This window comes from Telopea speciosissima, chromosome 1 (genome assembly GCF_018873765.1).
Source record: "Telopea speciosissima isolate NSW1024214 ecotype Mountain lineage chromosome 1, Tspe_v1, whole genome shotgun sequence".
Lineage (NCBI taxonomy): Eukaryota > Viridiplantae > Streptophyta > Magnoliopsida > Proteales > Proteaceae > Telopea > Telopea speciosissima.
The window spans coordinates 26,573,582-26,596,476 of record NC_057916.1 but is presented as its reverse complement, the minus strand read 5'-3'; the positions used below and the strand labels follow the sequence as shown (position 1 = coordinate 26,596,476).

The following is a 22,895-nucleotide window of genomic DNA, read 5'->3' as shown; positions in this document are numbered from 1 at the left end:
AGTGACGGTCTTCCTATTTCTGCTTCATTTATTTGGATGCTCTTCAACTTTAGATCCGTCGATTATTAACTCTGAAATTTTTTGAGACAAAACCCAGATACCCTACTAACGATTACAGTAACAGTCGATCAAATCTGCCAAGCCCTAGTGTTTTTTTTCTCCTGTCCCAAGCTCCCACCATTAATCTCTGTTGGTTGTTGTTGTCTAGAAGAGATCGGAATATTCATTTGGTTTTGCGACACTTCGGCCGGTTTCTACTCTCGACGCGGTAAGAAATCTTACTTTCCTGTTTTCTCCCACCATGAGGATCTCCAGTTCTAAGAGAAAATCTGATATTCGCCCCTCCCCTCACAATTTCTAATAAATTTGTTAAACTCTCCTTTACATTGGCGTTTCTTTTCTTGATATTGATTCCTGCGACCGCCGCTAAAAAGTAGATTTTTGACGAATTTGAAAGTTGAATGTTGGATTTGATCAGTAGCTGTCATTACCAGAATTTCAGCATCTGGATAATCCAAACTGGTTATAGAATGGGTTTAGATTAGAACTAATTTTTGAAAGTGACTGCAATTGTATCTCTGCTCCCCACTTCGGCCCAGTTCATTTTTGGCCTCGCCGTTGTCCTTCGATCATTTCTACTTTCCTTCATGATGTTCATATTCACATGGTGCATTTAGTGGTTTTGTTGCATGATTGAATAGTCTCAACTGATCACCTTTTGGTACTACTCCTGTGTTTCCTAAAAGATATTCGGTTTTTTATTCCATTGCAGCATCCTCATTTTAGGTAGTATATTTTTTGCATGTATTTTCCCTATTACAAATATTTTCTTGTTTTATAGATGTTCTTACTCTTTATGAATGTTCATATTAAGTATCTTTTGGCCATCAAATGTCTATCTTGAGGTTTTTTGACTTTGAGGCATTTCTCTCATAGTTTTAACTTGTTTGTCTCTCTTCTTTCTCTAAAATTTTTCGTCAATCATCTGAATCAGTAAATGGCTTCAGCTGTCCATTTCTGGGCATAAATCCATACTGATTTTCCTGGAATTGTTTCCCACCTCATTAAATTCTCAATAATGTTGGTATTTCAGATTCTCTGCCCCTTCAGTTAACTAATTTATAATGGGAGGATTTTAGTGTCCATTTAAACACATGGATTTATATTTTCCCGTTGATTGTTAGCTGTTCTACAATTGCATGGATTATGTTGCTTCTTACCACCAAAAAGAGGAAAATCCATCTAATAAATATAAATGTTTTTTCTGTTCAATATTACATAGTGATCTTACAAGTTGAATCCTACTTGTGGTTCGACCTTGCATAGGAGATGTCCTACTACCCTTGCACTTACCGTATTATGTTTTACTATTGCAATTTGAAAGTGGTGCATATGCTTGGCTAACTGGACTGCCAATTAATGGATCCTATGTTGGGGATCTCCTAACATAAAAAGCCAAACAATGACCTCATCAACCATTAAAAAAATGTACTGTTATCAAAATTGCTACCACCCTTACTAAATTTGTGTGATCTTCCATCGAACTGATTCTTGGTCTCTGGGGGTTGACTTATTGGTTAGCAACTAATAAAATACGTGGCACATATTTATAGGAGTGATACATGGATTTTTTTTTTTTAATTGTGACTACTTATCATTTCTCTGGAAATATCTTGACATCATGTATGTCCTTTGCAGGTTGTTGTTCATCTGGGATTTATTGAAGTTCATGTTTACATTGTTCTACAACTCCCATCCATACATTTGTTCCTGGTCCTGACATTTCTGCAATTTGGATTTTACGTACCATAACATAAATAACCAAATATTCACAATGGCCTACTGATACTAACTGTTATGGTTAATGGTTTTGTCTGGCTTTTAAAGGCCTATGTGATCTATCCGTTTATTTTTATGTTCATCAATTTGTCTTAATGGGAGACTCATTGCATTTTTCTCCTCAAAGTCAGAATTTTGAAGTTCCAAGTGTTTCTGTCAGTAAAAAGGCATTGGAAAGATGTTTAGTTTCTTCTGCTCCAGAGGTTTTCTTTCAGAAGAGATTCAAACATATAACTACTGTGGACCGTGTTAGAATGGGAAGTGATACTGCTGGTCATATAGCATTCTTTTTGGTAAAAGTTATGGCCCTAGAGGTTGTGCGAAGGTTCTCCAAGGCAAAGTGTCCATTTGCATGGCATGGTCTTCAGGGACTCCAGCTTCTTTGCTACCCACCACTTAAGTGGATCCGGAGATGGTCCCTTTTCAGGGGTCTTGTAAAAGGCATGCAGGTTGGTTCTTACATTTCCACATGTATTGTTGAGTTGAACATACCATAACGCATATCGTGAGACCCCCATGTGTTGGATTTATCTAATGGATGTTATTTTAACAACTATTTGTATATACATAAGGCGAACCACATACCTTAACTAGAAAGAGAGCTAGATTTGTTTATATTTGCAATCTCTAGCATCATACTTGACAAAATGAGATATTCTGCTAGGGAATTTTTAGATGTAACAAAACATTCTATATTTTAATTACAAGAGAACAGCCATGTCATTTGCTTCTCTCCACATGATATCTGTCCCAAAGTTGAATTTCATCTAACCTCTTGGGGGGAGGTTTATATGTGTGTGTGTGTGTACACTGTGTTGGCCTCTCTCATCACAGTGTCATAGATAAGGTCAGAATCTCTGATATATGTACATTTATTTCTTCCTAAAGTTGATCTGCATATAGATGATGCTTGATTGTTCAATTGTATGATTTAGTAAAGTTTCTCAACTGGGATAGGATTCATCTATTTTTCCTTTCTTTGCATGATGTGTTCTGTTGGATTTCAGTTCTAAAGAACATTTTATTTGTCCAGGCATTGTCAAGACCCTTTGTATTCCTCTCAATTGCAACAGCTTTGTCTGATCGATTGGAGAATGGTAGAGAAACATCAGATCGTGTTGATGGTTCTCAAGTATACACAGAACCACATTCAGAACAGTCTATTATGGATACAAGGTATGCTAAATATAGCTCTTAAGCTTTGTAACTTGGTTTTATTCAAACTTGAGAATGTTTTTTATAGAAGGAAGACTGCTTTTAGGGACAAATTTTGTGTGAGGAGGGAATCTGGTTGAGTAACCTTGACGTGATTTTTTTTTTGTTGATGACTGTTGAATTGAGTACTTATACCCGATAGGGGTATTTTTGTCTTTTTGTCCTTTCATGTAATACCAGAATACCGTGGGGGGGGTATTCTGGTCTTTTTCCTTTAATTATTTAATTGCTATTTTCCTACATGTAAACCAGAATTCGTGGGGAATTCTGGTATGGGTAGACTTTTGTAAGTCTTGTACTCTAAGTTGGAGTACGAGATATAGGTTTAGTAGGATTCCTACTTAGAGTAGGATTTCCTTCATCGATTCTTAGTTTGATTGTTCTTTTCTTTCAATAATAAATAGAGGTTTGTGGTGAGACTAATCTCATCCAAGCATTATGTTCTCAGTTTGATGTTTGAACATGGTATCAGAGATTCCTTCAAGAACATAGTGTACCAACAAAACCACCCCTTCGATGCATCTTCTTCTCTCTCTCTTCCTTCGATCCATCTTCCACCTCCTCTTTTTTGTTTTTTAACAAGGTGATCCCTTTGGATCTAGTTGCTGCCCCATGTTACCTCATCAATTGGTAACCTAAAAACTCGATGGGAATCTGGTTCCTCTCTTCTGCGATATTTGAAGCTTCTCTTGGAGTTGTGTTTTGACTTCAGCCGTGCCTTCCTATTTGAAGCTCAAGAACAGCAGGGAGTCTTCTTCACCAAACCTCCATCGAATTCTGCTTTGTTTGAATCGATTTCCTTGGATTTCTTCATATCGATTCAGGTTCTCTCTTTCAATTCTGCCAGCTTTGGAGGATTGATTTCTCAGCAAGCAAGGGTCATTCGATCCTATTTTTTGACTGAAGATTTTTTGGGGTTCTCCTACCATTCCCTAAATCGATTTGTTTAAGGATTCCTCCCAAAGACCACAAATTCTTCTCTCTCTGTCTATTTGGGAAAATTTGCAGAGATCATCTCTTCCATAATGACAGGGTCAGACGATTCTATTGCCACCTCCAATGGAGACAGGCAAGGAAAGCAGGAGTACCACACTATTATTGCCAACCCTATTAAATTGGATGGATCCAATTATTTGAGATGGTCACGTTTTTGTTATCTTACTGTTGCTGGTCGAAGGCTTACCAATCATCTCCTGGGTACCAGTACAAAACCTCCTACAGAAGGATCTTCTCAAGATCGATGGATCACCAATGATTCTGTGGTAATGTCCTATCTTATCAGTTCCATGCAACCAAATCTAGGGGATGGTTATTTGTTACTTGAAATTGCTGCCAAATATGGTCTGCTGCCAAAGAAATCTATGAACATATAGGGAATGATGCCCAAGTGTATGAAATTAGAAAGAAAATTCATTACAGCACTCAGAAAGAGATGTCTGTGTCTCAATATTATGCTACTCTTCGGAGCCTATGGCAACAATTGGACCACTATTCTGATATCCAACTTGAGCATCCCAATGATATTGCTACATACAAGATGCATGTGGACAAGGTTCGAGTATATGATTTCTTAGCTGGCCTGAATGATGAATACAATCAGATCCGTGTTCAAATATTATGCAGATCTCCCTTCCCTACTCTGGAATAATCGAATGCTTTAGTTCACTCAGAAGAAACCAGAAGGGCTGCTATGATGAACAAGATCCCTTTTGATCGATTTGCTCTTCAAGCTGCTACCAAAACTGCTCCCATCACTGAAGCTCTTTCTACTCAAGGTGATTCCTCCAAGGCAACAGTCAGGTGTGAGCATTGCAACAAACCTTACCATACCATAGCAACCTGTTGGAAAATTCATGGTAAGCCTACTGATTTTGAAGCAAAGATAGCTGCCCGTGGAAAATCTAAAAACAAAGCCAATCACACTGAAAGTCTTCCTACTGCACCAGCAATTGAAAACGTTTTTTCCCAGGAGGAATTTTTGACACTCAGGCGTATGATACAGTCTTCCGTTGCAACCACGGGTCCTGCCAGTTCTTCCACATCATCAGGTTCAAACTTTGCCCACTCAGGTATTGCTTTTTCCAATCACTGTGCATCAGTGGCTTCTACTCCATGGATCATAGACTCTGGCGCCATTGATCACATTACAGGTTCTTCTAGCCTTTACCATCGTTATTCTCCCACTTCTGGGAAAGACAAAGTCCGAATAGCAGATGGTTCCCTCTCATCTATATCTGGGAAGGGATCCATCAGTTGCTCTCCTTCTCTACCCTTATCTAATGTCTTACATATTCTAGATTTTACCACTAATCTTCTTTCCATTAGCTGTCTGACTAGTGATTTGAATTGTAAAGTCACTTTCTTTCCTTCCCATTGTGTTTTTCAAGAATTGGCAACGGGAAAGACAATTGGATGCAGTAGAGTGCATGGTGGATTGTATCAACTTGGCGATGGATGTCTTGCAGCTGCATTACCTTCCCTCAATCAAGCATCTACAAACTTTTCTGAACTTCAACAATGGCATGACCGATTGGGTCACCCACCTTTAGGAACTTTATCTACATTATTTCCTAGTTTAGTTAAAAAAGTTGATAAGGCTGAATTTTTTTGTGAGGCATGTGTTTTAGCCAAACAAACTCGTGTTTCTTATTTAATTTCTAATAAACGTAGTTTAATTCCTTGAATTAATTCATACTGATGTTTGGGGTCCTACTCGGCAACCGTCTATTTCTGGCCATCGCTGGTTTGTTTCCTTTATTGACTGCAACTCTAGGAATACTTGGTTATACCTTATGCATACCAAGAGTGAGGTTTTTTCTTGTTTTCAACACTTTCACCATATGGTTCAGACCCAGTTTAGTGCCACTCTCAAAATATTGAGGAGTGACAATGGGAAGGAGTATGTGGAAGGAAACTTCCAAAGCTACCTTGCCTCCCATGGGTTCCGTTACCAGACTAGTTTTGTTGACACCCAGCCCAAAATGGAGTTGCAGAAAGGAAGAATCGCCACTTGCTAGAGGTGGCCAGAGCAATTATGTTTGCTTGTCATGTTCCTTCCCAATATTGGGGGGATGCTGTTCTTACTGCTACATACCTAATTAATAGGATGCCCACTAAAACCCTTGACAACCGCTGCTCGGCTGAGATTTTACTTGGCCATAACTCTTTTGTGGTCCCACCTAGAGTGTTTGGTTCTACATGCTATGTGAGGGATACTCACAACTAATGTAGCTCTAAATAGGAGAAGGATCCTATTAGAGGCCAAGCAACAGGATCTCAAAGGGGGCTGCTGGTTCGAATAGGCAGAATTAGGGTTTTAGGTCAATTTCTAGGGTTAGGTTTGAGGGAATGGGGTAATTCTTATATGGTTTTAATAGGCAGGTTTTAGGGAGTCTAATAAGCTAGGTTTGATTAGGTTTAGATAAGGATTTGAAATTTCCGAAATTAGGGTTAGGGTTTCGGGTTTTAGAAGTTAGGCTGAAACTAGGGTTTTTAGTGGGATTTTAGGGCTAGGGTTTTGGTCGAGTATCACTGGCAGGGAGAGGGAGATTCAACTGTAATTTGGGCTGAATTGGATGGCTAGTTAGGTCTGGACAGGTTTTAGGGATTTTTTGGGTTTTACAGAGACAAGGTAAATTAGGGTTGGAGGGGAGAATGAGGCTGCAAGTTGGATCGAGTAGAGGGGCTGTAGTATGGAGGCTGTGGTTTGAATTTGAAATAATTCTGATGGTCAAATATGGCTGGACATTAAGATCTAGGGTTTAATGGAATTCAAACAAAAATAAAGGGGATCGATTGGGGGGGGGGGAATTAGAGGATTAGAAGAAGAAATTTGTGACCAAGTTGCAGCAAAAATCCACTGGTAGCAGCTTGGACAGAAGTGAAGGATAGAACTACCTTCGAATTGAGATCCTCCCGGCCGTCACGGTGCAAGGAGTCACAGAAGATCCACCTGCCCTTCTTCCTTGATAGAACCACAAGGCAAAACACTCTAAAGAGCAGTAGCAGCAATAATCGGCAACCAACAATTCTGTTTTTTTAAATATTCAACTGTGGGGGAGCAGTTAGATTTAGGTTAGGGAGATAAGTAGGAGAGGAGGAAGAAGTTGGAGGAAGAAGAAGGAGACAAGAGAAGAGAGAAAAGAGAAGAGAGAAAAGAGAAGAGAATACGTTAGGTTGTGAATCGGTTGTGTTGGAGAGACATCTCCATACACCTATATTACTTCAAACATAATAAGGAGAGAATTATATATACCTCCCTAGGGAGGTACAAGGGAAATAAAAAAGAAAGAACAGAATTACATAATAAGGCAACTAGTAATGAGACTAGTTCCTAAACTACCCCTGTTACATGACTTCTAACACTCCCCCTCAAGCTGGAGAATATATATCATGCACTCCCAGCTTGCTGAGGAGAGTACTAAACTGAGAAGAGGCAAGAGCCTTGGTGAAGATATCTGCCAATTGATCACCAGTCTTTACAAAAAGAGTATAAATACAGCCAGAGTATATCTTTTCCTTGATGAAGTGCCTATCAACCTCAATGTGCTTAGTTCGGTCATGTTGAACAGGGTTGTGAGCAATACTGATGGCAGCCTTGTTGTTACAGTACAGCCTCATGGGTCTTCAGTGTCAAATCCCAATTCCTGAACAAGTCTTTTTAACAAGATGAGTTCACACACTCCATGTGCCATAGCTCTAAATTCTGCCTCTACACTAGATCTGGCTACAACATGCTGTTTCTTACTCCTCCATGTAACTACCTCCCACAAAGGTACAATAGCCGGAGGTAGATCTCCTGTCTGTAATGGAACCAACCCAATCGGCATCTGTGAAACCTTCCACTCTCAAGTGATTGTGCCTTGCATACAACTGTCCTTTCCCTGTAGAAGACTTCAAATACCTTAGAATGCGATACACAGCATCCAAGTGGCCACTCTTGGGAGCATACATGAATTGGCTGTCTAGTCCCACTGCATAGGAGATATCTGGCCGAGTCATAGAGAGATAGATAAGCTTACCCACTAACCTTTGATACTTCCCCGCATCAACAAGAGAATGACCACAATCCTCTCCTAGTTTGTGATTCTGCTCAATAGGAGAGCTTGCTGGTTTGCAGCCTAACATCCCTGTCTCTGTCAACAAATCAAGAATAAACTTCCTCTGACATATGTTGATTCCTTTCTTGGTCCTTGATACTTCAATTCCTAAGAAGTACTTCAAGGGACCCAGATCTTTGATCTTAAATTGCTGTGCCAAGTAGCTCTTTAATTTACCTATCTCAGTTATATCATCTCCTGTAACCACGATATCATCAACATAGATAATGAGGGCTGTGATGGGTACCATTACTCCGCTTGGTAAAGAGAGTGTGATCAGCTTAGCTCTGGGAATATCCATTCTTCAGAATAGCCTGTCGGAAGCGCTCAAACCATGCCTTTGGTGACTGTTTGAGACCATATAGAGCCTTCTTAAGGAGGCATACTTTCCCTTCAGCTAAAGGCATCTTGAAGCCTGGTGGGGTTTGCATGTATACTTCCTCTTCCAAGTCGCCATGAAGGAAGGCATTCTTCACATCCAACTGATATAAAGGCCAATCTTTATTGGCAGCCAAAGATAAAAGAACTTTTATTGAGTTATGCTTGACCACAGGAGCAAATGTCTCCTGGTAGTCAATTCCATAGACCTGACTGTACCCCTTGGCCACCAAACTTGCTTTGTATCTCTCAACACTGCCATCAGATTTATACTTGATTGTGTAGATCCATCTGCATCCAACTGGGACATGTCCCTTGAGGAGGTCCACAAGTTGCCAAGTACCATTCTTCTCAAGTGCCACCATCTCCTCAGACATAGCTTGTCTCCACTTTGGGTCAGACATAGCATCAATGACATTCTTGGGAATGGAAGCAGTAGAAAGAGCAGTAATAAAGGCAAGACCTGTAGGAGAAAGTGCATCATAGGAAACAAACTGGGATATAGGATTAGTACAAGCTCTTTTCACTTTCCTAACAGCAATAGGAAGGTCCAAATCAAATGGAGGAGAAGGAATGCCACCTGATTGAGAAGAATGAATCTCAGGATGTGGATCTGGATCTGAGGAGGACTCTTGGTGGGTCTTCTTTCCTATATTATGCAAGCCTTCACCTCTTTTGTATGTAATGTGGTAATCCTTCTCCTTACCAGAACCACTTTCAACAACCAATTCTGTATTCCCCCCTTGTTGATCATCAGCCTCAACCACATCTACAGTCCTGTGTTTTCCAATGTCAAGCATAAAAGGAGATGTAGGTAGAGGAGAAAGGAAGAAATCATCAGTAGCCTGCTCACTCCCACAATTCTCCCCCTGAAGAGGATGCTGAGAAGGGACAAAGAAAGGAACAAATACAAGAAAGGTAACATCCTTGGAAATGATACATCTGTGGGAAGAGGGGTGATAACACTTGTACCCTTTGGTAGTAGAAGAATACCCAAGGAAGAGACACTTGAGAGCTTTGGGGTCAAATTTAGTGTGAGCAGATTTGTTTACATGCACATAACAAACACAGCCAAAGACTCTAGGGGGAAGAGAAAAAGCAGAGGCCTTGGGAGATAAGATGTCCAAGGGAGATTTGAAATCAAGAAGCTTGGTAGGCATACGATTGATGAGAAAGGAGGCAGTGAGAATAGTCGCAGACCAGAAGGTCTTGGGGACATGCATGCCAAACAAGAGACTACGGGTGACCTCCAATAGATGGCGATTTTTCCTCTCAGCAACCCCATTTTGTTAGGGTGTGTCAACACACGCTAGCTGATGGATAATGCCATGAGTAGTAAAGAAGGTTTGAAGGCCACCAAACATGTACTCTCCCCCTTTATCAGATTGAACAATTTTGATCCGAGTCTCAAATTGAGTAAGAATGATTTGATAAAAATTCTGAAAGGCATCACAAACATCACTTTTATGCTTCAGAAGAACAATCCATGTAGCACGTGAAAAATCATCAACAAATGACACAAATTAACGATAGCCAAATAAAGAAGTAGTAGGGGAAGGACCCCTAACATCAGTATGCACAATATGGAAAGGAGCAACAGTTCTATTACCATGATAAGGATATGAAGACCGACAATGTTTGGCAAATATACATGGTTCACATTGAAAAACATGAGAATAGGCAATAGAAGAAAATAAGTGAGGCAATTGTTTCCTCATTACAACAAAAGATGGATGGTCAAGACGACGATGCCATAACATAACAGAATCCACAGAACTACTATCATTACGGCCACACACATAGGATTGAGCTGTGGGCAAAAAAGGGTAAAAAAGATAGAGGCCTTGCTCCTCACGTCCACTACCAATAATCCTCTTCATCACCAAATCCTGAAAAAGACAGTGAGAAGGAAAAAATGTGACACAACAGTTGAGAGATTTAGTCAGATGACTCACAGATAAAAGGTTCAGTGTAAGGTTAGGAACATGAAGAACAGAAGTGAGGGAAATAGATGATGTCACAGGGATATTACCCTTACCAGATATGGAGGAAAGGGAGCCATCAGCTACCCTAACCTTATCCTTGCCAGAGCAAATGATATAGGAATCATAATAATGAGACGTACCAGTCATGTGGTCTGTGGCACTAGAGTCAATGACCCAAGACTGAGCGGCAGTAGAAGCTGAGGTGGAGACCTGTAAAGCTAAGGATGATGAGGAGCCAGCCATACTAGGTGTAAAAGATGTGCTCAACTGTGACACGACCCTGCGAACCACTGCATCCATAAAGGTGGAGTCTTCCTGTGGAGCATCAGCCTCAGTCGTCGAGGAATGAGCTTGAGCTCCCCCTCTACGGCCACCACGACCACGGGTACCAGGAGGACGACCATGAAGAGACCAACACCTATCCTTGGTGTGTCCAGTTCATCCACAATGATCATATTTAAATCTGTCTCGCCCAACTCCACTGGCACCAACTGTCTCCACGGCACTGGCTTCCTCACAGTTAGGCCCTTGGCCTCTACTACCTTCACGAGTGTCCCTAAAAGAACTGGAATTGAGGGCTGACCTCTCATGAGATGATGCTGGTGGTGGTTCCACAGTAAGTCGCCAAGTCACCTCACTCTGTAAGTGACTACAGACCTCACTAAGAGAGGGAAGGGGAGACCGGCCTAACAGCTGCAGTCCAACTAGCTCATAGTCAGGGTTTAGACCACCAAGTAAAGAAAAAACACGCTCCTTTTCAAGAGTCCGATACACCTTTGCTTCATCCTTTGGGTTGGTCAAATGAAGGTCCCTGTAGTGGTCATACTCCTCCACAAGACTAAGAAAAGCACTGTAGTACTTAGAAATAGTTCTGTCACCCTGCTTCATTGAGTGAATTTTTTTATGGAGCTGATAGACCTTGGCAGAGTCACCTACTCTGTCAAAGGCCTCAGAGATACTATCCCAGATTGCTTTGGCAGTTTCTTTCCTTATAAACCTTCTCCCAATCTCGGGCTTTATGGAGAAGATCAACCATGTCATAACTGTAGAATTTTCAGTCTCCCATTTATCAAAAGTAGGTGAACCAGCTTCTGGAGCCTTGATGGTACCTGTGATATATCCAAGTTTTCCTCTACTTCTAAGGGAAAGTCTCACAGAATGTGACCAATCCAAGTAATTAGTACCATCAAGCTTCACAAAGGAAATATGTTGGTGAGTACTCTCATAAACCAACTGAGGAGCTGTTGAAGGGGGCTGTGAATCAGCCGAACCAAGCTCAGAAGACTCTGTACCAACCATCATGTAAGGGAAATGGTACTTGACCATATACTAGGGTACCAATCCAAGAGGGGAGTACACACTCAACCCAAAGAGAACCAAATACAAGGAAAAAACAGAGGCAGCCTTGAAAAAACTGCACCCTAATACATTCCAATAGATAGCATCAATCTCAAACAAGTTCAAACTGCTTCACAAAAGCTGTGCACAAGCATCACTCACCAAAGGAGATAGGGTATTACAGTCCAAATATGAGAAAACCAGAAGTTGAACATTCTCGGCTTTACCTGGGCAGAAAACAGAGCTCCACGAAAAAAGGATTGTACTCTTATGGAGTCTCCAAGTAGCAAGAAGGAGCACAAGGGTCTTCACCAGCACCCTTGGGCGATTCTAGTGACATAGTCCAAGCTCCAAAACCATGCCGAGATAGAGAGAGACAGAAACTCCAAGGTGGAGCAGGCGGTAACTCTAGCAGTGGCTAGAGAAGCTTCAAAACATCCAAGGAGCTTCCTCCAAGCTCAAATAGCAGTTGCAAACCTGAGAATTGGTTGTATTAAACCTATTTCATTCTCCTTTCAACAGGGTTCTTACATATGGAGCTTCTCCTTGAAACCCTTTGTTCCCTAGGGTTTCAAAGAGAAGAAAAGAATGGGAACAAGGAGATAGATTCGACTCTCAAACCCTTAGGCTCTGATACCAAGTTAGATTTAGGTTAGGGAGATAAGTAGGAGAGGAGGAAGAAGTTGGAGGAAGAAGAAGGAGAGAAGAGAAGAGAGAAAAGAGAAGAGAATATGTTGGGTTGTGAATCGGTTGTGTTGGAGAGACATCTCCATACACCTATATTACTTCAAACATAATAAGGAGAGAATTACATCCACCTCCCTAAGGAGGTACAAGGGAAATAAAGAAGAAAGAACAGAATTACATAATAAGGCAACTAGTAATGAGACTAGTTCCTAAACTACCCCTATTACATGACTTCTAACAGGAGCCTCCCACGATCTAACTTTATTTATAATAATAGGCCAAAGGTCAAAACCTATTACAATTTAAACACATCCTTCATAAATCGTGGAAGGGTGTTGCTAAACATAAAATAACTTAAAACTTAAAGTAAAAATACCTAATTGTCCCTACTAACTTAAATTAAAAGACACTTAACTAAATCACTTAAATTGAACCAATTGGATGCAACCAATTTGAACCGGTTCAATTTAAAAACAGAAAAATAAACTAAGTATAGGAAATACTATAGTGCAAACCTACTCTATGGCTCCCAACCTAAGCCTACTTTCATGGCTTCTTCTTCTTCTTCTTCTTCTTCCTTCGGATGTGGGCACTTGGTGCTGCATCAACAACCCTGGTAAACTTCAACCCCGCAGTTTGAAGTGCATTTTTTTGGGTTAGCTTGCAACCTAGAAAGGGTACAAGTGTTACCACCCTCCTACTAGACGCACTATGGTCAGTATGGATGTTACCTTCAATGAGAACAGTCCATATTATTCTTCCCCACCTCGTCAGGGGGAGAATACTAGTGAAGAGGTGTTCACTATTGATAATCCTTTACACCTTAGCCAACCAGAGACCGAAAATTCCCCTTAGGGGGAGAACATGGAAACTAAAGAAAATTCCCCTCAGGGGGAGAATATGGAAAATAATGAAGATACTGTTCCTATTCAAGGGGAACTTACTCTGGTCCAAAAGACCATTTGATGAATTTCAGAAAAAAACTGATGATTCCAATCAGAGAAGGCACAACATTGCAGGTATGCGAATACCTACTCCTTCAAGCATGACAACAAAACCATGAAGGTTCTTCCTACTAAGGATCTCCCTGAAATTAAACTCAAGAAAGTAGTAGGATCGTTCCTCCTCCAACGTGTTCCTTCAGACGGCCTCCTTGGTCCTTTTCAAGCTCAATAGAGTCGAGTTCTTTTCAAAAGAGAAAAATTGATACAATATCACTTGGTTGGTTGGACCGACATGATAAGATTTGGAGACCAAACCCAAACAGAATCGGTCCAATGGTTTTTGGTCCAACGGGGGTTGGAATTAGTTTAGTTATTTAGTAATTTAATTACTGCAGTCTTTTATTTTGAGTTGAGTACGTAGGAGTTACGAGTTTATTTCTATTTCATAGTTTAAGTAGGAGTCATGTTATTTTCTTCTTTAAATACTTGCATGTAACCCAACAATGGGCATAGTGAATTAAATAGAAGTTTGAGTTTTACTCTTTGAGAGTGTGATTGTATGATCTCTTTCTCCTTCCCCTGCAACTGTTCTCTTACCCTAATCGCCCCTCCACCAGGAGACCCCTTGGACCCATTACAATTTATAGGCTCAAGTATGGAACCAAAATAGAAAGTAATAAAATTAGAAAGTCTCTAGAACAATTGAAACTTTGGTAACTAGCTTTACATGTCCTAGACTAAGAACTAAAAAGGAAACAAAGGTGCTGAAAATAAGGAAACAAAACAACTTCTAGAAGCCAAATTGAGACTTGCTGGCAAGGAAGAATATCAGCTTCCTGTCTAGGCTAGAAGACTCCCACGATCTGTTTTTGGGAGAACCAGAAAAACTCCCAGCCAATAAAGGCTGCTCAGCTTCGCTGGTTGGTCCAATATTTTGGGTGTTGGACCAGCCCTTAAACTGATTCCTGCGGCTGTAACGGAGTCCATGGAATCGATCTACATCACCTGCAGAAACCAGAAACCAGAAACCTTATAGAGAATTGGTTGTGCGTTGGAGCTTGAGTCTGAAGGCGGCAAAGTGTTGGACAACATGGCGGAATGCATTCTTGAGAGGAGGTAAGTTGCACAACCTCCATTAAGTTGGTTTTGCTTTCAGGCTCATGATAAGATGTACGATCTTTAAAATAGATAAAAGATTCTAAATCAAAATTTTATATGTAAGCACCAAATGCTGAAAAGTTCCTTTTAATTTTTGCTGTATTATAGGCCCTTCTGTACTTCGTGCAAGACATGTATTGCTTATATGCTCTGTTTTTTCATAGTAATGAAAATATTTTTGTTGCTAATGAAAAAAAAATGAAAACCAAAGTCAATTGATTCCTTGAGTAGGCTTGAGTGATTTCTAAGTTGTATTAATTCCCAACACTTCTAAGTGGATAGTGGACTCAAACAAATGTGATTAATGATGAGTTTAGGGCATGCCATTTGTTTTGTTCTTTTACTTTGGGCACTATCCTGAATCTATGCTCAGTGCACGTCCAAGCTTTCTTCTGGACCTGCATTGTTGACTAATGTTCATGTACTTTTTAGGATTTGCAATCTAGCACCCGAAAGTCCGCAATCTGAAAATTGGTTGCTTCAACTCCGCAAAGAGCTAGAACAGCAGGGAATTTCTTTACCAGCAAGGTGATTTAGTCATAAAGTTCCTATTTGTCCAGGATTAGCATTATTTATTTATGTATAGGTTTTATATATCATGAGTCATGGGTATTATTCTCTCTAGGAAAAAAGAATTGGGAATCTTATGATACTTAGAATGAAAAGCCCCCTCCCCCCCCCCTAAAAAAAGAAAAAAGGTCTTGATTCCCCTCCGTTGTACTTCTGATTGCTTTCTTGCTGACAATAATTTTAGTTATCCACCACAGGCAAACGAGGGAAATGGGAGTGAAATATAATTATTTAATCAAAATAAAATGAAAAACTTTTTGTGCTTCTGGTTGTTTTGAATTAAAATGGAAAGCTCATTGCCTATTACTTGGTCTGTAAAAGTTTTTTAGGGTTTGACAAGTGAAGGAACAGAAGAATAGGAAAGAGAAGAGAGGAAAAATTCAAAAGAAAGGAGGAGCTGTGTAGTTCTCTGCTCCCTATTGAATGTGTGTGCAACGAGAATGTACCCTCAGTGGGTAAAAGTAAAGACTAATAACTATGATGTTCCTAATAAGACCAAAATAATCTCATCTATAATGTAACCACACTCACCCTCAACCTAAAGCATGAATACTACACATGCTTTCAACAACACTATAAAAGTGAGCACTACTAGTACAGTAGTACTAACCTCTTTTATAAGGATGTCTGCAAGTTAATCTCCAATCTTTACATATGGAAACATGTGAGTTCTCATCTCAAATTTTATTCTAATGGGCTTTGTCAATTTCTGCCTACTTGGTTCAGTAATATCGCACAGTAGCACAGAGTTACAAAAGACATTGATAGTAGCTGTATTGTCATAATATAGACGACTAGGCTTCTAAGTAGTAGGAATCTCAATTCCCTTGGGAGAATCCTCAACCACAATATCTCAAATACACTGACTATCATGGATATGAACTTTGCTTCTGCACTGGAGTGACCTTGCAACTATAGAGTTACTTCTTTGCCTGAGTCTCAAGTCAGATATTGACCAGAATAATTTGCATTAGAATATAATTCTCCCTCCAATGTGCATTTTCCCTGAACTGCCTCCATTGAATAGATTTCCGAGGACTTGGAAATGTTTCAATGCTTGTCTAGAGGAATACAACAACAACAACTAAGCCTTATCCCAACTAAATGGGGTCGGCTACATGGATCTGAGCGAAGACAAGATTAGAGGATAAAGGAAAAGAAAAGGAACGCAACAACAACAACAACAAATCAGTCTTCTACACAGTAACCAGGGTCAGTAATGTGGATCCTTTCCCTCCAAACAGCTCTATTCGACGTCATACTTGGAGCAAGACCTAAACTAAGCATGTCTTTCCTCACCACTTCTCCTAGGGTCATTTTAGGCTTGGCCCTATCTCTTTTAGAACCTTCAATCAGAATTGAGTCACTCTTCCGAATTGGGGCATCCGAAGGCTTCCGTTGAACATGGCCATGCCACCTCAGCCGACTTTCTTGTAGCTTATCTTGAATTAGGGCTACTCCCAGGCGAGCTCTAATAATATCATTCCTTATTTTATCCTTCTTGGTTTTGCCACTCATCCATCTCAACATCCTCATCTCCGCTACACTTAGCTTTTCGATGACGCTTCTTGACAGCCCATCACTCCGCGCCATACATCATAGTCGGTCTTATGACTATCTGTAAAATTTTCCTTTAAGCTTTAAAGGGATCTGTCGATTACATAGCACTTAGGATGCACCTCTCCACTTCATCCAACCTACTCTAATCCTCTGAGAGACATAATCTTCTATATCACCTTCCTTACTGATGATTGATCCTAGATACTTGAAATGATCACTTTGTGGATCTCTATCTCACCAACTTTTACCCCCTCATTATCCGTCCTGAAGTTGCTGAGTTACAAACCATATACTCTGTCTTCGTTATACTTATCTTAAAACCTTTTGATTCCAAAGTTGATTTCCATAGCTCCAGTTTGGTATTAATTTCTGCCTTTGTCTCATCCACCAAAACAATGTCATCAACAAAAAGCATGCACCAAGGAACCTCATCTTAGATGCCTCTGATTAACTCATCCATGATAAGCGCAAACAGAGAAGGACTCAAGGCTGATCCTTGGTGTAACCCAAATATTATTGGGAAATCACTACCTTGACCCCTTACAGTTCTAACACTAGTCACCACACCATCATACATATCTTTAATTAAGTTAAAATACTTGAAACATTTCTCATCTTTAGCGTATGCTAGATTAAATCCCTAGGAACTCTGTCATAAGCTTTCTCTAGGTCAATAAAGGCCATGTGAAGATCCTTTTTGTTCTCTTTAAATCTTTCCATGAGTCTCCTAAGTAGATAGATAACTTCTGTTGTGGATCTTGCTGGCATAAAACCAAATTGGTTCTCCAAAATAGAGGTCTCTTTTCTCAGGTGTATTTCAACAACCCTCTCCCATAATTTCATAGTATGGCTCATTAGTTTTATGCCTCTATAGTTGTTGCAACTTTGGATATTGCCTTTATTTTTGTAAATCGGGACCACAAAGCTTCTCCTCCATTCATCCGACATTTTCTCAGTGCACATAATCTCATTAAATAACTTAGTTAACCAAGATTAGGCTAGTTTCCTAAGCTCTTCCACACTTCTATTGGGACACCATCTGGACTCGGAGGCCGGAGCCTTGGCTATTTTCATACTTTTTAGTTCTTCTTTTACTTCAGAAACCCTAATTTTACGTATATACCTCCGACAAGTGACTTCTTGTTTAGTGCCTTCTCCCGGTACGCTATAACTCCAATTAGATTCATTAAGTAGGCTGTAGAAATAATGTTTCCATCTCTCCTTTATGTCCTCATCCCTTACTAGGACTCTACCATCACCACTTTTAATGCATCTAACATAGGCGAAGTCTCTACTCATCTTTTCTCTCATTATAGCTATCTTATAGATCGCTTTTTCCCCTTCCTTGGTGTTCTGGTTGTTATAGAGATCATCATATTTCTTCGCTCTTGCATTCTCCTTAGCCTTCTTAGCTTCATTTCTAGCAGATTTATATCTTTTTACATCTTCTACATCTGTAGTACTTTGCCATTTCTTGAAACTAGCTTTTTTAATCTTGATGGTGGCTTGGACCTTAAGTCATCATCCCACCACCAAGTCTCCCTAGAAGAATGATGTTTTCCTTTCGATTCCCCTAAGACCTCTTTAGCCACCTTCTTTAAACGCGCAGACATCTCGTTCCACATCAAGTTCATATCTCCCTCCAAGTCCCACTTTCCTTGTTTGACCACCTTGTCAAAAAATGACTTCAAGGATTCTCCTTTCAAGTTCCACCACCAAACCTTAGGGAAAATAGGCTCGCCTATCTTACTGTCCTACGTGAGGAGACACATATCCATGACTTCAAGGATTCTCCCTAAGAGAATGACTTGGAAATGTTTCGATGCTTGTCAAAAGGAATATGGGGTTCAAATCCCTTCTTAACAGACTTATAGTTTAATACCTTTTCGACCCAAAAAAAAAAAAAAAGGACTTATAGTTGATATTTCTCTCCATGGTGAGATATCTATGAACTTTCTATCACTCAAGGGTCAGAGATAAATTAGGCCTTGATGACCTTGCGTCAATCCCCTTGGATGTGAAATAATTTGTCCTTGAACCAACGTTTTCTGAATTAGAGTAGAGTTGATGATTATGGAAAACTTGGCTATTGCCTTTATGCATTCTTTTCCTGATAAAGTCAGTATTTATCAAAATGGGAAAAAAAAGGGTAGAAGTGAGATTTAGCTTTCTCTTCCCACTCTTTATCATCATCATCGTCATCTTCTATTCTTTTCTTCTTTTTTTCCCTTGTACAAATGCCCACTGGCCTCTCCACTTTCCAGATTTAGAAATGGATTGTACTTGGGTTGGATGCTTGGTAACTTGAACTAAACCATTTCCTCTCTGAGATATTTATGTTGGTAAGAGGTTTAATTACAGGATTGGGAAGGAAAGGTAGTGATGAAAGGTCAACATTTTTAAGGCATTTAAAGTTGGATACTTTTAATTCCAAAATGATTTCCAATATAAATCTGTCTTTGTTGGAAATGACTCCTCTGAGGCATCCTGAACGACATAACTTTGTTTACTTACATTGGTCCTCACATCTTTTGTTCAGGTTCACTTTCACTCTAATGGAGAAGCATTCTTTTTCTCTTGTTTAAATATAGTATTGATTATGAGCGCCACCTGCCAGACTGTTTTCTTTTTCCTATTTGACATAGTGCAACTTACTAGCTACTTGGAACTGGTATTTGTAACAGTTAATCTTTTCCCAATGCAGGATTAATGAAGATGAGCTCCGGAGATTCTATGCTGCTGCAAATGGTGACTTTTCATGCTTACTTGCATTAGTCAAGAAGACTATTCATTGGAGGGAAACTTACCATATTCTTTCAGAACAGGAGCTTGAGATGTGGTCACATTTGGTTTTTTGGCATGGATATGATGTGAAGCTTCGACCTTGCCTTATTATCCGCCTTGGTCTTGCCTTTTCAACCTTAACTTCACATGATAGACCTCGCTTTGCTCAAGCTGTTGGTGTGCACTTGTTCCCTTGTCAAAATTTTCTCTGATTATATAGTAATAGACTAACTTACCCAAGTTCTTGATTTTATAAGCATACATGATCCATAAACTACCCTTCCAAAACTTATCCTGTTCAACATTGATGGTGCAAATACTTGTTACTAGATAGAAATTTTTATAAAACTGAGCATGTTTTAGAATCAACAGGTTCAACTTCAGTATGGGAATTTGCTGAGCTTACTGATTCAGTTCATTGTTCAATACCAGCTTATTTGTATGACACAAAAAATATTGGGCTCATCTCAGATTAGCCTCCTTGTCTGAAACTTGTGTGAGACCAGAACTTTTTTCTAATTATAGTTGATAGATTCTATTAAAAGAATATTTAGAACTTACAGATTTGACTTAGAATCCCTGACCTTTTGACTTATCTTGGCTGCGTATGATATGATTTAGAAGTATATTGAGAATCATTCCATAAAGTGTTTACTGAAGAAGTTCAAAAAGGCGAGGTCAATTTGGCTCCTCTTAAAGTATAATCTATGACCTGTTATCAGTCCTCTGCATAGTGGTGTTTTAAGTATTTTGTTCCATGTTAATGTCCCTCGTTCTACACGCAAATATTTTTTTTTCTTGATTGCTGGAAGCAATTGTTTCAGACTGTAAGGCTTAGTAGATCTATCATTGTTGGTGTTATATTATGGGGTTTATATAGGTGATCTGATTATGTGGGGCATGTCATGGATCAATTCTCCTTATATATTTTTTGGCAGACCGTGAAATGATATATTGCATGTGGAAATGGAAGCTACTTACCGGGAGTCGGATGACAATGGGTCATCTTTTCTTCCCTATTGTTGTTCTTACTTCTTAGCTGTAGCTAGTTCTGAGTTTGATTAGCATTTGTTGTTTGCATGACTACCATTTAGAGGTGATCTTAATAGACAATAATCATATTTTCTCAGCAAAATGCACTTGCAGCAGCCTATGTTGGAGTTTCGGGCCTTCGGCTTCTTGACTTTTATTTTATGTGGTTGCAATGTTGGGCTTGTCCTACTTCATTGCACAAGGAAATGAGTAACTAATGGTGTTAAGGTTTCTGAAGTGAATTAATTAGACGAATAAGATTTCTCTTTCACTTCAGAATTTCTAGTAGAAGAAAAAAAAAGAGTTGGATACTCCAGTATTGACTAAAAAACCTAGAATTGGTATCCAAAGACTTGAAGTTTTATTTTTTTTTCACTCCACCAACCCCATCCGATTAAGTGAATCTGTTCTGGTTTCTATTTTTGGATCATGTTGCCGCTTTCCTGTGAAGGAGGTTGATCTTTTCTTTCAATCACATTCTTAGTGCTTCCATTTTAAATGGCAACTTCAAATGGGTAGGATCCCTGGTTCTCTTTCATAAAATTCTCTAAAGCATTTGGTCATGAAGAGTCATAATAAGTGGCATTCAGCATCAGAAGTAGCCAAAAACAGCCCTTTGACCTCTTGTTCACAAAAAATGTAGTTGTCAACACTTTGATTGTCACATCTTGGTCTGATTATTGTGACCTTTTGAAATTGGAAAGCAGCAGAATGAGCTGTGTCATACCTCTGAAACTGAAAATGATCAAGTAATTCCCACAATTCATGTACCCAGTCAATTCATAACTAACTGTTTTTTTTTTGGTTTCTTAAATAAATTCCTTCACAACATTTTTTTTTGTTAAGATTTTTTCTCTTCTGTTTTCTTTTCTACTGAAGCATTTATTAACAATTTAACATATAGAGGAACATTTTTGTTGCTCTTGCAGTATCTCAGATAGAGCATGGGGTCTTGCATTTAGTCAATATGGAAGATCCTCAAATTATGGTTCTGATTGATTGTGGAGGTTTATCTCCTTTCAAAGTTCCCATGCAAACGATCAGATCTTGTTCTGTTCTTTTGCGAGATAATTACCCGAACCGTCTGGGCTGCTTGCTTGTTATACGGCTTCGTCCAGTTGTCAAAGTGATTGCACAAACTCTTATTCAAGTAAGAATTTTTTGTTTTGAATGAATAATTACAGATGGTTATACCTGCTGCATATTCTAGTTTGATCTTCTGGAGATGATTGTGTATTGTGGAAATCCATCTTGGCCCACACCATGTAGACTAGAAGATGTAGAATGTTTTGGTATATAGGGAGCATACCCGCCATTTGACAGGATCTTTTAGGAGACCACCTAAAGTGATCCTAATCCTTGTTGGAATTTTTTATAGAGGGTTAAGAGAAAAATGATGAGTGGATATGGACAGTCATATACGAGCGTAGCTCCTAGGTTGGTTTTTGAAGAATTTTAAAATCTTGGTGTCATGCAGTAAGGCAATAGAGGAAGACTTTCACAAACGTATTGGATTTTGATTCTAATACCTTTTGATTAAATGACATGGGTCGCACAGGCCAGGTCCACAGCCAAGGCTATAGATTGTACTTAAAACCATTACTTTTTGGAATATGTGCAGTGGGTATTGATACAATATGCTTTTGTCTTTGAAGGATCTAATTAGTTTCTAACGTTTTCTATAAGTCCACTTGCTTTCCTTGTGAAATCTTCAATTTAGAATCTTGGTTTGCACTCTTAACAAGTTGTGGATCTGTGGCTTTTACTAGATTCTGAAACCTGCGACTCGGAAAAAGTTGAAGGTTGAAGGGGATATGTACCAAAAGGTTCTCTCTGAATACCTTAAGACTTTCCCATCGTTTCTTGGTGGTAAATGCAAATGTGCCAAATGTTCAACAGTTGGGATCAGTGATTCTCCTGTGGATGAGGTGACTGACAACAGCGAATCAAGTGGGAATTCCACACGTGGTGAGGACCCATTCTTTGTGGGCGATCCTTATGAGACTGACCTTCAATATCGCGGTAACTGCCAGGAGGTTGTAAGGACTGCTATAATTAGCATGCTCATGTTATTCATTTTTATTGCTTTAATTGGAGGGATGTATGTTCCAGAAAGTATGTCTTTGTCTTCTTGAGATCATTGTAAACCAGCACACTTGCTTCATTTGTTTATTCACGTACCAGTCTCTATTCAAAATTATTTGAATTTTCCATCTCAGAATAATCTGTATTTTACTAGTGTAATTTTCATGTATACTGGGTCGTCTTATACCAGAAGATGTCCCTGTTCTTATTGTTCGATTGAA

General features: G+C 39.4%; 1 protein-coding gene across 1 annotated transcript; it reads left to right on the top strand.

The window, feature by feature from the left end:
* Positions 1–102: 102 nt before the first annotated feature.
* Positions 103–22,895, top strand: LOC122648393. Its single transcript, XM_043841612.1, has 7 exons — positions 103–268; positions 1,699–2,288; positions 2,873–3,015; positions 15,076–15,171; positions 19,478–19,734; positions 21,519–21,739; positions 22,359–22,895. The coding sequence occupies exons 2-7, from the start codon at positions 1,935–1,937 to the stop codon at positions 22,722–22,724; spliced, it is 1,437 nt and encodes a 478-aa protein (XP_043697547.1). The 5' UTR covers positions 103–268; positions 1,699–1,934; the 3' UTR covers positions 22,725–22,895.

Coding starts and splice junctions, on each gene's coding strand:
- LOC122648393 (XM_043841612.1), top strand. CDS start 1,935: ATGGGAGACTCATTGCATTTTTCTCCTCAAAGTCAGAATTTTGAAGTT. Junction 3,016..15,075: donor CAGTCTATTATGGATACAAG/GTATGCTAAATA, acceptor TGTACTTTTTAG/GATTTGCAATCTAGCACCCG. Junction 15,172..19,477: donor GGAATTTCTTTACCAGCAAG/GTGATTTAGTCA, acceptor TTCCCAATGCAG/GATTAATGAAGATGAGCTCC.